Source organism: Culex quinquefasciatus, chromosome 2, assembly GCF_015732765.1.
Source record: "Culex quinquefasciatus strain JHB chromosome 2, VPISU_Cqui_1.0_pri_paternal, whole genome shotgun sequence".
In the NCBI taxonomy this organism is placed as follows: Eukaryota; Metazoa; Arthropoda; class Insecta; order Diptera; family Culicidae; genus Culex; species Culex quinquefasciatus.
The window spans coordinates 32,732,288-32,746,453 of record NC_051862.1 but is presented as its reverse complement, the minus strand read 5'-3'; the positions used below and the strand labels follow the sequence as shown (position 1 = coordinate 32,746,453).

Here is a 14,166-nt window from a genome sequence, read left to right as displayed (position 1 = left end):
TCATATTTTTGTAATTAATTTACATTTACATTTACTTACATTTAAAACATTAAAAAAAAACTATGAAAGCTTTTTCTTGAAATACTTTCAACAGTTATCTCACACTATATAATTCCGTACCATTACGTACGACATTAATTAGTATCGTAATCTGGGATGAATCGGGACTACAGTCTGAATAGGGACAGCAGTTTTTAGAGCACTTAAAGCTTTTAAATTTGGAAATGGATGTACACTAGGGTGACAATGAAAAAAATCGACATCAAATTTACCCTCTGACTCGATTCCTAATGCAAAAATAAGTATCTGTGCCAATTTTGAGCCAAATCGGTTAAGGCTAAGGGGTCGCTTTTCATCGTTGAAGTTTATATGGGGAGAATCACGAAAATGTATGGGGAAAACATCGTTTCAGTAATTTTCTGCTAGGTAGCGCAGGTCTCGCCCAAAATTGTCCAAGTGTGAGATTCTTGCAGGAAATTTAATTCCCTACAACTTTGTCGATGGGTGCAAAACGATCCGAGTTGATCCTGATGCGTTATTAGCAATGCGATGAAAAGAAAGAAATTTATAACTTTAGAAAATCAAAAATTTGCAAAATTTTAAAAACAAATTTGCCGATTTGAGATTTTTTTAACGTTTGTTTGACAAAGAAATGTGACCGCTAGTTGCTGAGAGAGATAATTGGGGGTAGTTCGGGTAAGACTGTCCAAATCACTCTAATTCAAAAACTACAAATAAATTCCCTTTCCGTAATTCGTAAAAACCTGCGCTAATTTTTAAAAACTAAAATTTTCACAAAATATCTTTTTTTTAATACTGACATTTTTATGAGTTGCAAAATGTCTATAAAATGATGCAATTTTTTGAAGATTCTTAATGTTTTTTTTGTAAATGCAATTTTAGTGGTCAAAAGTAAATTTTTCTCAAAAATACTGTATTTTTAAAATACTTAAATTACATTTTTTTGCAAAATATGTATCAAACAACGCAAAAACTTACAAAAATGTGCAGATTTTCACTGTATTACAATGTTAGGTATTTTAGGTAATTTTGCAAAAAATACTTTTTTTTAATCCTTGATTTTTTACAATTCGCAAAATGGTTATGAATAGACGCAAAATTTTGTACTGATTTTAATTGTGTTCAATTTTTAAGTCAATGTTAAATAACAATGATTCAAGGAAAACAAAAGTTTACAAATCCTTACGACTTTTCCCTATTTATGATCCAAAACTTAAAATTTTGCATAAAACGTTAAATTGACAAAAAAGGTGCTAGTTTTCCAATGGAAATTTCTATTTTTGTCAGTATTTTTTTTCACGCTCTCTGTTTTTTTTTTTTTTTGAAATTATGATTTTGATAGGTGGAAAAGAGACAGAAACTTGAAAATAAATTTGGATTAATTGATTTGCATTTGAATTTTTGTTCTTTATGTAATATCTCATTAAACTGAGAAAAGCTCATTCCTCACAAAATTATTACTAATTTTGCCCCATCCTAAATTCTAGCGTAGATTTGTACACTTTTACTAGTCCCTTAAAACAAAATTTAGCTTTGTTGTATTCGACTCTGCTCAGAATTATCGAAAAATTGTTACAGTCCTTAAATTATTTACAGATTTATTATTTCACATTTCTTTTAGAAGTTGAATCTTGAAAGTTTTCAGTAGAATTCTGTATTTTTTATATTGAATCAGACAACAAATTTCACATATAGGAAAAGTACCTACCTTTGGAAATACATTATTTTAAAAATATGATAGAATATTTCCTATAATTTTTGCATTCGAACTTTGTTTATTTCTAAGTTTCATCGAAGTGTTGGAAACCTACTGTATCTGCACTGCATCTAAAAAGGTTTGTTTTTTTCAACTGAAGATGATTCAACAGCATTTTTATAATGTAAAAGCTAATTTAAAAATGGGAAAACTATTTTTATTTGAATGGATTTAAAAATGTTACAAGCTTAATATTCCATGATTCTTTGAAATTTTCAGCTAAGTTTATTGCTGAAATTTGTATGACCCAATCTCACCCCCAGACCCAATGTCACCCCTGATGACGGTACATATTTTTTTAAACTTATACATATTTTTTATAAGTTACCTTAATTTATCAATTTTAAATTAAAATAAAATACAATTTTCATTGCAAGCAATAAAAATTTAAAGAAAAACCTTTCTAAGAATTTCAAAAAAACTTTTAAATTCGTCAGGTTAAAATATGATACCATCAAAATTCAACATGAAAGCTCACGCTGTGCCAAAAATGGACACGAGCCTTCACAAGAAATGCCTCAACAAAAAAAAGTTCGCCCAAATCTCCGCCAAATTTGCATTCGTGTGCTGCATCACCAAACATATAACAACAATTACCTCCTCTCCAGCTCTTTTTTTTTTTTGTTGCTTTGAAAAGATACCGCACCTTCGGATTTTTCCCTCCTTCTTCTTCTTCTTCTTCTTCACCTCATACACCTGAGCCCGACTGTGTTGGCGCATGCGTCGACGCTGCGGCGGCGGCGCTCACACCGACTTAATTATGATGTTTGTAAATAATTACGCATCATTATGGGATTTTTTGCTTGCCTACCTGACTTGAGACTGCCTCCGCCGTTGACCACAGGGTGATGAAGCGCGAGCGCCACGACGCGGCAGTTGAATAAACTATCATTACTGTCCGTTGTCGTCGTGTGTGTGCAAACTGACCGTCAATGTTATTTGGCAACACTGGATCAGGTGAAGCAGTTTGATTTCTCCTTGACAGATTTAAATGGTTTGACCTTGACGAAGTGACAGTTTGAAATTGGTGGCGATTTTCCTTCGCGGGTTGACGACCTCCCAGTAATTCCCAACAATTCTGACAAATTTAATCTCTTGATTAAAAAATCGTCGCAAACCTCAAAAAAACACAAACATCTTTCGCTGGGAGGTCCGCACGCGGCCACTTTCAAATAAATTAACATTAGTTAATCCCGCTTGGGCCCCCTCTCCAAAATTAGTCACATTTCGCCAAGAGTTCCCAAACCCCAAACAATCCGCAAATGACCATATTTCACTCCGGATTTTCCGCTGGTACCTAATGAAATTATAAGGCAAACAGAGCTAATGGCCGGTCGTGGTAAACAAGAATCGACGACGTTGGTCATGTCCGCCGCCGCCACCTGCTGCTTCGACCAACTTCCAGCTGATCGGAGAAATAGCGGTTATTAATTTTAATATAATTTTAATTTCGTTCCACGCATATATTTCAAGGGGTCGTTTGCGGTGGGTCAAAATTTGTTTTCTTCCTGATTTGGAATGAATTTTTGGTGAGCGAAAACTGAAATCTTGTAGGGAACTTTGTGGAGTGAGGGAAATTCTTGGCTGGTTTTTGTCACAATGGATCGAAAGAAATGTTAAGCTCTATATATGATGAACGAGACTAGCGCAGAAAGGAAGAGATTAAAACGAGACTAGTCAAACGAGTCAGACAGAGGATACACGGAATAAGTTTGAGATAGTGGATTATTTATTTTTTTGTAGCAATTTTTGTTATTTACAACATTACTTTTTTTAGAAAACATAAAATGCAAACAAAATTTTGGAAAGTTCTTCAAGAGATTTAACTACTGTGAAATTCAATTGATTTAAAATGAATATTTTTTGCAAGAAATTTTTCGACAGATTAGGTATATTTTTCAGATGTATTCATAGTACTTTTGAAAGAAAAGAAAATACTTGAAATCTGGCAACACTGTTAAAAGTTATGAGCACTTAATGTAACATTACTTAACACTTTCAGAAAAGATTTTCAATAACAACATGGAAGCAGTTTCATTGTATTTGGTGTTTTTTTTTCAATTTTCAAAAAGGAAAAAAGTTTGCTGATCTGGAAGCAATGTTATTAAAAAATAAAAATCTGTTATGGCTTTTATCAAACTTTTTATGGTCGGGTGTTTAAAAATGATACAAAAAGGACTGGAGCACAATTTTTGGGAACTTTGGCGATGAGTCTTACTGTTTAAGGATCTGGCAACACTGTAATGATAAGTTCAAACTTAGGTAAAATCTTTGTATCTCTTCTAGGCTTAGTATTGAAATGTTTAATTATTTTATGAGCAATCCTCTGAGACTGCAGACAAGGGGTTTTTTTGAAGTTTTGATTCGATTGTACCTTTGTATGTCTTCATTTTGTCAGCAAAGAACTGATTGCATCATTTATCAATATTAAACGGAATCCGTTATGAATAAGACAAAAAAAACTTCTTAGTCTCATTTTCTCACAGCAGTGTTGCCAAATCTGGAGAAATCAAATGAGATTTTTTTTAAATCAAGTTTAGTCATCAATCAACATGAAATTCTAGCACGAGTGAGCAATTAATTGATTTTTTTCTTTTTTCACTTATTCACTTATTCTGTGATTAAAGAATCTATTTTGCATCATTTGTTCGTCCGTACAATTCTCTGACAATTTTATTAGCTTTCCATACAAATAGGTTATCAAAATATTCAAATATATTTTGATATATTTAAGATGTCAAAGATGTCATCATTTAAATGGCAAAAGCTGAGAAAAATCAATTGTGGAGTTTTGCCAATTTGTTTTCTCTGAAATCCTAAGCAGTTCTGACTACTTTGCCGAAGACACCAAATCGATCAGAAAATTCTTTCTAAAAATAAAGATTTTTGAATTTTTGAAAGCATTTTGTAGCATCAGCTGACAACATTGTACCGATCTTTGTTTGGACAAACTAACGATGCTAAATGCCTTCTTTGGTCACAGAAAAGCAATACAAGCTTCATCAAAATAAAAAAAATCAAAAGAGTCAACAAATTTGCTCATTTTCGGGAGTCAATATTACCCATTTCGAATGTTTTCTATAAAAAATCTTAAAATTGAATTTAAATGACTTGGCATCACTGTTGTCTGAAAATCTTAATTAGGTAACTTAGGATATAAATCGAAAGAAAATTGAACTACAAACTTTTTCAGGTTAAATTTTCAATTCTTCAATTATTTTTCAGGTTAAATGATCTGGCAACTCTATCAAATAAAAAAAATCATTTTATTAAAGTTTTTTGTTTCTCAGCTCATTATTCAAGCTTAATATTATCTTTTTAATAAAAAATATCGCAAAACCTTTAAACGTTATTACAGTGCTTCTGTCACAAATTTGCAAAATGAAAACATTTTTTCTTTAAAGTATAACGGTCTGTGGTCCCAAATTTCAAAATTTATTATTTAATAGTCAAGCGCTTATTTTGCTGAAATAAACGATTTGTAAAATTTGGTAAATATTTCAAATTGTTTCCATAAGTGATTTTTTAATTTCATGAAAAAATATTGTTGAGAGAAATTTACATAAATGCAAAAAAATAGTTTTAGGCAAGAATTTATACATTTCAATGAACAATTTGTTGTCATTTTTTGTAATCTTTTTTTTAGTTTTTATTGATAAAGGCAAAAAATGTGGAGTTTGCAACTAATATCCATTTTTATTGTTGAAAAAACATGTTGCCTTCAAATTTCATGTTTTAATCAAGCCTTTTTTGCTTTTGATGATCTCCATATTTGTCTTATTACTTCTACTCATTGAAAAGATTGTATTTTGAAGAGCTTCTTGCAGATCTTTGTCATATTGGTTATGTCTATTACATAACCACCTGCTTGGTATTGTTAAGAGAAAAGAAGACTAAATGCATTTTACTCGAAGATTTTTTACAAAAATTCTGAATTTTTTTTTTTAATTTCTCACCTTTTTTAAGCCTCACTTTTTAAATGTGAGTAATTGTTTTTTTACAATTCCAAGTCAAATTGATTGATTTTTTCCGTGCCTCAAATTCCCTGCCCCAGAATCGATTCAATCCCAAATCATAAGTTCCCCCTCTTACCAGGGACGCGACTTTCTTCTATTAGCGCGTGAGTTCTAGATTCCAGTTCTTGGCCGTATTATTGTTTTTTTTTTCGCTGTTCCATTTTTATTCCAGTTATGAGATTGAACCTTTCAGCGAAAGCTCCCTGTCCAAAAAGTATAAAAAAAACAGGAAAACGAGGAAGAGCGTGCGCGCTACCATGGAAGTCGTCGTCCCGAGTCGTTGAACTCGTGGACGAGCAAAAAAAAAGTTCCCAAAACTACCAAGAAGAGTGGGGAAGATATTATGGATTAAAGTTGCGAAACTGGTCGAACGGTTCAGGTTTGGAGAGGAGGGGAAGGAAGCAACGCGACACACTTGGCAGAAATTTAAAAACAAAAAATAAATTAAATACATAATCAAATGGTAAGCGTGGAGCTGCGTGGATTCGGGATTTCGGGTTGGGGACGACCTGGAAGAACTGGCTTATTTACGATATTGGCCAAGGAGAAGGTTGACTTTTTTTTCGTTTTGTCACATTACCCAACCACGAATTTCTGGATGAATGTTATTCAGAACAGAGTTCCTCAACCGGCAAAGTGGCTTATTAGGAACTTTTTATAACAAATTCGTTGCAAAAATCGTAAATTTTTATTCGTAAACATTTCGCTTCGCCGCTAAAAATTACCCATAAAACGCGCTCGCAAAACCGATTGAAGCCTAGTCAAGCCCCCATTCTATGCTCACCTTAAAGTGATATTACCATTTTAATAACCAGCACACCTAAATTTAGAGCGTGCGGAGGTCGTAAACTTGGTCAAAGCTTCGATAAACACATGTCCGTTGATTTTACGATTGGCAAAGTGATCGTCTTCACGAACCAACGGCTGCGCCTTTCTTCCTTATCGTCTCACCTTAATTTATTTGGAGCAAATGTTGAATTTCCCACCTCAAAAGAGTTGAGTTGAGTTGAGTTGAGTTGAGTTGAGTTGAGTTGAGTTGAGTTGAGTTGAGTTGAGTTGAGTTGAGTTGAGTTGAGTTGAGTTGAGTTGAGTTGAGTTGAGTTGAGTTGAGTTGAGTTGAGTTGAGTTGAGTTGAGTTGAGTTGAGTTGAGTTGAGTTGAGTTGAGTTGAGTTGAGTTGTGTAGAAAAGAAGAGAAAACTAAATTTGAACCATCGATAAAGCGATTTCAATTTCCTCTCACTCCTTCCTATCCCCCTTTCGATTGCATCCAATCGCGAAAGTTAAAAGATTATCAAAATTCCCAGAATGACTCCGCAAAAAAAAACCCCGCCAAAATCAACTGTGAAGAAGCCTAGATTAAACGATGATGTCCGGAACGTGCGCGTTCGGCCCGGAGAAGTAGTTATCAAGCAGCGTTTATTGATTTTATCCCCCCCCCCCTCTTCTTTTTTCGGGTTTTCGGGATCGCCGTAATTGATCAAAGCGTGGTGCGATCAGAAGTGATCTAGATTCTGAGAATGTTCTCGCGGGTGGCATCTTCAAATATTCTTTTAGAAAGAACTTCTTGTGCAGATCTTCATCAGCGAGATTCAAGTGCGGTGTTACCCATCCACTTGGAGATCATTTCTCAACGCAGTTCAACGATGGAACGCTCGCGCTAGTTGTTTGCTCTCTCGGTAAACGTTTGTCTCAATTGATTGTTGTGTGTACTCTCGGAAGGGAGGGTAATTGATTTGTGGCAGAAACATCAATTTAGTGCTGAGTGGTGGAAGATCGGTGCTTACGCGGATTGGATCGGTTGAGGAGGAGGAGGAAAGTGTTGGACGAGGGTTCTCGTTAGGAGAGTTTGAACTGGTGATGTGGTCTGCTGATATTCACAGGTATCCCAAGTAACATTGTTTTCCAAGAGTTCTACTGGAAAACAAGGTTACTTGGGATACCTTTAGTAATAGAATGTTGATGAGTGCAAATGACTTCAAAGTCTTCAGATCCGTGGATTTTGATTTAACTTTTGGACAATTATTTATTTTGAATATTTTTTGAGGCATGGAAATTGCAAAGCAAAGCTTTTGAAGAAAAGATTTTTGCTATTTTTTTATTTGCCACTTACGATGTCTACATATTTTCTTATCATGATTACATGAAAAGTATAAGAGGACACATTCTTTAATTACTAAATCATGGTTGCTGGGAGCATTTTTTGCGATCGATTTCAACTATTTTGTTTAATCATATCGACGTCGTCGTGCTATCTTGTCGCACCCGCCATTTTGACGTTCCGAGAAAAACGCGTTTTAATGTTTGACCTTGAATATTCAAAAACGAGAGCACGCAATGTAAACAATAACAAACACGTTTTGTTTGGCTCACCATTCTGTGCATTGTCTCAAAGTTTGGTTGAAGTTGGTTGCTGGAGTCCCGAGTTATAATTACAAATGTTAACGGTAGTCTAGCTTCTGACTTTCCTGGCCTGAAATCCCTTTGGCCTTTTGTCGCACTTACATCAATTTTCATGGAGTGACAAGATAGCACGACAAGATTGAAACTACTATCATATATAAAGTGACAAAAATGCACGGAGTTTTTTCGGTTTTTGTTGAATATCTCAGGATTGAAATCGAATTTTGGGGATCTGTGACGGTCAAAAGGTGAGGCATTGTGAGCTGCACAAAATGGCGTTCTTAACTCAATTTGGCCCAAAATGCACGTACGACAAGTTAGCATGATGGCGACGATATGTTAAAAAATAACAGATTTTCATTACAATAACTTCTTTAAATAGCTTATTTCATTTTTTTTAAGACACTCCAAAATGTTTTGTTTTGCAGTTTATTATTGTCCCTCTTTGAAAAATGTTCCCATTTATCAAACTTTTTTTATTGTATTTCACCTGAAATTAACTTTTTTATTTGTATTGTAGATTTCTGTTACAATAAATCCTAATTGTATTTTTATTTTATTTTATGTGTGTTTTACATACATGGAACTTTAAAAAAAAATAAAAAATTTAAACATTCAAATTTATTTCCATCATTATCAAACAATATTTTTGAATAATGTTGAATAATGACGTGAAAAGTTTAATCTTTTAATATTTTTTATTTAATAATTTTAAATTTTGTTTTTATTTTTTATATGAAAAAGGAATAAAAAATATCATATGTATTGATTTTCATAACTATTTTTCTTGCGTAAGATTCATCAATTGATCCTGTTTTCAGTATTTTTTTTATCAAAAAACATATCTTTAAAATATTATCCAACATAATTCAAAAATATTGTTTGATAACGATGCAAAACAACTATATTGTATAAATTAATTGCATTTTTTTTTAAAAGTTCATGAATTCATTTTTCTTTACTTTTCGGAGTGTTTTGAAACCGCATTATGTCACACACATAAAGTTTGAAAAAAAAAACAATTTGGATTTATTGTTTCATAAATAACACGAAACATTAAATTTGAAGGTTTAAGACTTTTTAGCCTAAATGGGCTAAATCAAGAAAATTGGGAGCGGCCGTGACTGGTAAGCGAATGGTTCTGGGTTCGATGCCCATCTGCTCCCAACGAGAAAGTTAAGAAAACATAAATTTGAAATGATGAATATGAACGAAAAATCAAAGTTGCTCGAGGCGGGGTTCGATCCCCCGTCCTTTGGGTTGGTAAGCAAAAATGCTAACCACTAGGCCATGACGACTTGGTAAGCTTGGACTGGAATTAGGAATACTGTAACAGAGAGCGAGTTGTGGCGCTATAACCACGGCAAATAGTGTCCAGGGCATTCGTGGAAATACAATGTCCCATCCCAGAGGGTCCCGGAGTACCAAACCTGCTAACATGGTGCTCCCAACGAATACAACCAAAATCTCGGAGCGTATGGTGGTGTGTCCCCACGCTTCTTCCTCCCCTGTCGATTCAGAATTGTGTTGTTGTTCGAACACTCAGTGCTCAAACACAACCCAATTACGAGTCATCTCTGCGATACGGCTTTACGCAGTAGGCCTGGCCGCTTTAACGCTTGTGATGTTTCTATGCATTTCAATGCAATGGCCCACTACAAATGTTAATAAATGACAAGAAGAGTGCTAGGCGTCATCTAACCTAAGGCACTCTCCAGGATCCCTTCGAAAGATTGGCTGCGCTAGGGTCTTATTAGATTAGATAAATGGGCTAAATCAAGAAAACAAATGATTTTTTACTAGGGTAATACAAATTCTACTAACAGTTTACGTCACTGTTCATTTTTTTTTGAAATTTTAATCGATGTAATTTACACCTACAGTTATTTTTCTGTGACAAATTTGCGAAACATGAATTAATTTATGAAAATATTTTAGTTCCTCAAGTTTCACATCTTTTTCCGGACGTTGAAATTTGTAAAACAAATTAAAAAGTAGGGGAACTATACCCTTTTTCAGCCTATTTCTATTATCGGCCTATCAGCACTTTGATCACGAATTACAGCTTTCATAATGTGTTTTTGACTGTTCCAAAGTAATAAATAGCTCAATTAAAAGTGAGCAAGCAACTCTCCATTGTTGATTCATCTGAAAATGTTGATTTAATAGCGGAAAACGGCAAAAGTGATGACAATTGGTCGAACGGCTTAGAGTGATTAAAATGGGCATATTTCCCCTATTTGTTTGATTGAAAAAAAAAACGTTGTACTTTATTTTTACCGTACCGCTGGTTCAAATCTCTTTTTTAAGCTTGTTCGAAACAATGCTTCACATAGTTAAGATTGAAAATTTTACTGTGATTTTAGAAATCTGCATTTTTTTTTAATTTCTATGTCTCTCAAAAAAAAATACTGCAAAATTATTAAATTTTACATTTACAAAACTTGAACAATCGGTTGAAAACTATTTACCATTACGTTGATTTTTTACAAAATCAAATTGGTTTGATTACAGATCGGTAAAATATTGGAAAAAAGGAAAATATATGTTCATAAATTCATCAATATTTTGCAAAATTTGTAAAACGCATTTTGTGATAATTTAAGTTTTTTTATTTAAAACTAGGCTTGAAATTTTAAATTTATTTTTTTTGCTTTGTTGTCCTCGTTGTCTTTGACCAGAGCCGAAGGAAAAAAACTATAAATACAATTTGTGCCAATCTAAAATTATATCAAATAAAAAGTTTAATAAAGAATTAGTTTTATGACTTACTGAGGACGAGGCGAGGATATAAAATAAACAACAAAAAAATCTCAAACATGAATATTTCTGTGATTAAATAATGGTTGAAGTTTTTTTTTAAATCCTTTGTTTAATTTAAAAGGAGCAACTTATCTAAGGTTAGGCTGTTTTTTATTTCAGTTTCTTAACAAACGAAAACAAATTTTAGTTTTAGGAAGGTGGAAACATTTGTGATATTTTTGACATTTATAAAAAAAAGTCATTGATGATTTTCATTAATTATCAATGGAATGAGATTTTGTTGTAATAAATTGAATGTAAATCAAAATTATTTACATATTTCCTCAAAATTTTCATGTGGTTAAAAATACTTTTCAATAAATATTTGTTAAGGCTCCAATAAATCGATTATTATTTTGCAACTCCTTCAAATAATCCTAGATTTTGTTAGTACAATTTGATGTTCAACCTATTTTGAAGATCAAAAATCATTTACTCAGTAACGAAACCCTCGTCTGTCAACGCCAAAATGACTCATCAACGTGTCGACCACAAGCGCCGCCGGGACTTGACGACGCTATTGACCAAATGGAATTCAATAAGCCACGCGAATCGCACGCCAAGTACCAATCTCCCGGAGATCTAGTTTGATCATTTTTCTTGGCGGTTTTCGCGAGCGCGTGGGACCTTCTACGTGCGATACGTGGCTTGCATGTGCGGCGAACCACCATCGAAATATTGAGTCATGCATGAGAAATTTATTGTTCAACTTTGTGGACGTCAACGGGGCTGTGCGATACTTGGTTTAACCCTCGAATGAAACTCTTTGGAAGTTGCAAATATGTCTTAAATAAAACTATGTTGTCTGTTAAGGGTTAACGGTGTTGATTTACCCGGCGTAATTGAAACCCATCACCTCGTTGATCTTTCGGGGACGACAGAGGAGGAGGGAGGGGAGCTGCGATGATTAATCTCCCACGAACAGAATCGTGAATCGAATCCTTTGTCGTGCAGGGGAAGCTGAAATCTCGACATCTTCAAGCTTCAAGACGCCAACAAATTAATATTAATTGAACGCCATATTTCACGTGTCGTCTTACCTTCTTTTCCTTCTTGTTCTTTTCTTTGCAGAATCAGCCAATTCTTCCCAAGCAGCAGCAACAGTAACTAGTGCCACCTCCACCAACGGTAGCAGCTCAACCGACGACGTCGATCTGACCAAAATCAACGCCGCCGCGGAAGTCGGCACCACCGATCTGGCCACAAACACGACCACCACCTCAGCGATCAGCATGGACCAAATGAACAATTTGGTGACAACGACGACGACTGTGACCGCGATTGCCAGCACCGTGCACCAGCCGACGTCGACGACCACCAAGATCGTCAGCTACGGCCATCAAATTCAGCAACACAGTCAGAAGGCACTGCTGCCACCGGTGCCACCGGCCTTCTCCCGGCTGCCACCGGACGGGCATGAGTTCCCGCCCAACTTTAGCGAACCGGCGGCCAACGGGATGATCTCGACGGTGGCGGCGGTCATCAACGGGGGAACGCCCAAGGGGGATAAACATTCCAGGTGGGTTTTTTAAAGCGTTGTATTGATAAAAATTGTAATCAATACACAGTAAAATTTTTTTGCACATTTGGAAACTGTAATTTTGAAAGAAAGAATATTACCTCTTTTACAATGTAATTTTACCTCAATTTAGATTGAAAAAATGACATTTCAACAGAAAAGATGTAAAATTACACATTTTCAGAAGGGACCATCCATAAACCCCGTGGACCACTTTTTGGGAAACTATTACCACCCCCCCCCCTCCCCCTCGTGGACAATTGTCCGTACAAAAAAACTTTCTTTGTATGGATCGTGGACAATTGCTAAACCCCCACTTCGTTTATGGATGGTTCAGAGGTAAAATTACACATTTTTTCTGACTTAAAAGATGTAATATTACCATGAATTTTTTATTGTGTAGTTGAAAAATTATTTTCCATGATTTTTTGAACTTAAACAGATTTTTTTAATAATTTTGTTATTTGGCTCAATCTTTGTGAGGGCCTTCCCAATGACCGTTGAAGCCATTTGGTTCACAGGTTCACCCATACAAGTCTAGAGTTTTTTTTTAAAAAAGGACCTATAAGCTATTGTCTTTCATATGTTTATAGGACCTTATAAAAAAAACTCTGGAAGTCTCCAAATAATTTTGACAGCTGTCTATACAAAATACGTGAATATTCCAAATTTTTATCTTTTAAAGGAATTTTCTGATCGATTTAGTGCCTTCGGCAAAGTTGTATTCAGAAATAATAGGTACAATGATACTTTTTCGCCGATTTTAAATTTAACCGTTTTTTTTTTACAAAAAAACAACTTTTAAAAACCCATCTTTTTAACATTTGAATTTTTTTTATTTGTTTAGGCTGGTACAAATATTTTCAAAATTGGCCCGAAAAATCAGGAGGCAAAAAAAAATATTTTTACAATAAACTTCAAAATTTCAATGAAAATTCAAGTGCAACCAACTGAAATCAAATTAAAATACATTCTTCTGCGTTTAAAATCATTTTTTGCATGTTTGGGTTTATCAAAAAATCTTAAGACTTTTTGAAAATTTTCGATGCTAAATCATTTTTTTCGATACAATTCTTGTTTTTGTCAGATCTTAGATTTTTTGAAAACTTATGATTGCTTAACAACTGAACTAGTGTAAAATGCATTTTAAAACACTTTTTTCATTTAAATGTGAAGACTATGGCTTGTTATTTAAATTTTTATATTTTTTTATTTTTTTGCCCCCCCCCCCCCTTGACCTCGGCCAGGGCCGAGGGACAAAAACTTTTTTAAATATGTGCATCGGCCTTAAGGGGAAAAAATCCCTCAACTTTGGAGTCATAGAGAAGAGCTGAAAAAAATAGTCCAAATTTAAATGTTGAAAAATAAAACCTTTGTAAAGTTTTATGAACCCTTTATTTTTTGTTTTTAATTTGGTATATTCTAAAAAAATACAAATTTAGTCCTAATCTGACAATGTTCAGACAATATACTCAGATTCAGAATTTTCAGATGATTTTCAATCGAGTAGCTGTTTTAAATATTCTATAATTTTGCTTCGAAATTTTGAGAATAAAGTTTGGTTTGTTGAGTTTTTTTTTTGCCTCGAATGACATATAATTTCAATACAACCTTATGTATAGTCCTAACAATTTTTTTTGTTAAAAAAAAA

At 34.0% G+C, this 14,166-nt stretch overlaps 1 protein-coding gene across 1 annotated transcript in view; it reads left to right on the top strand.

The window, feature by feature from the left end:
- Window positions 1–14,166, top strand: part of LOC6040102 — a 424,546-nt gene that overhangs the window by 395,851 nt on the left and 14,529 nt on the right. Inside the window, exon 5 of the mRNA XM_038256474.1 lies at window positions 12,068–12,515. Within this exon, the coding sequence (XP_038112402.1) occupies window positions 12,068–12,515 (448 nt within the window). The remainder of the gene's footprint in view (window positions 1–12,067; window positions 12,516–14,166) is intronic.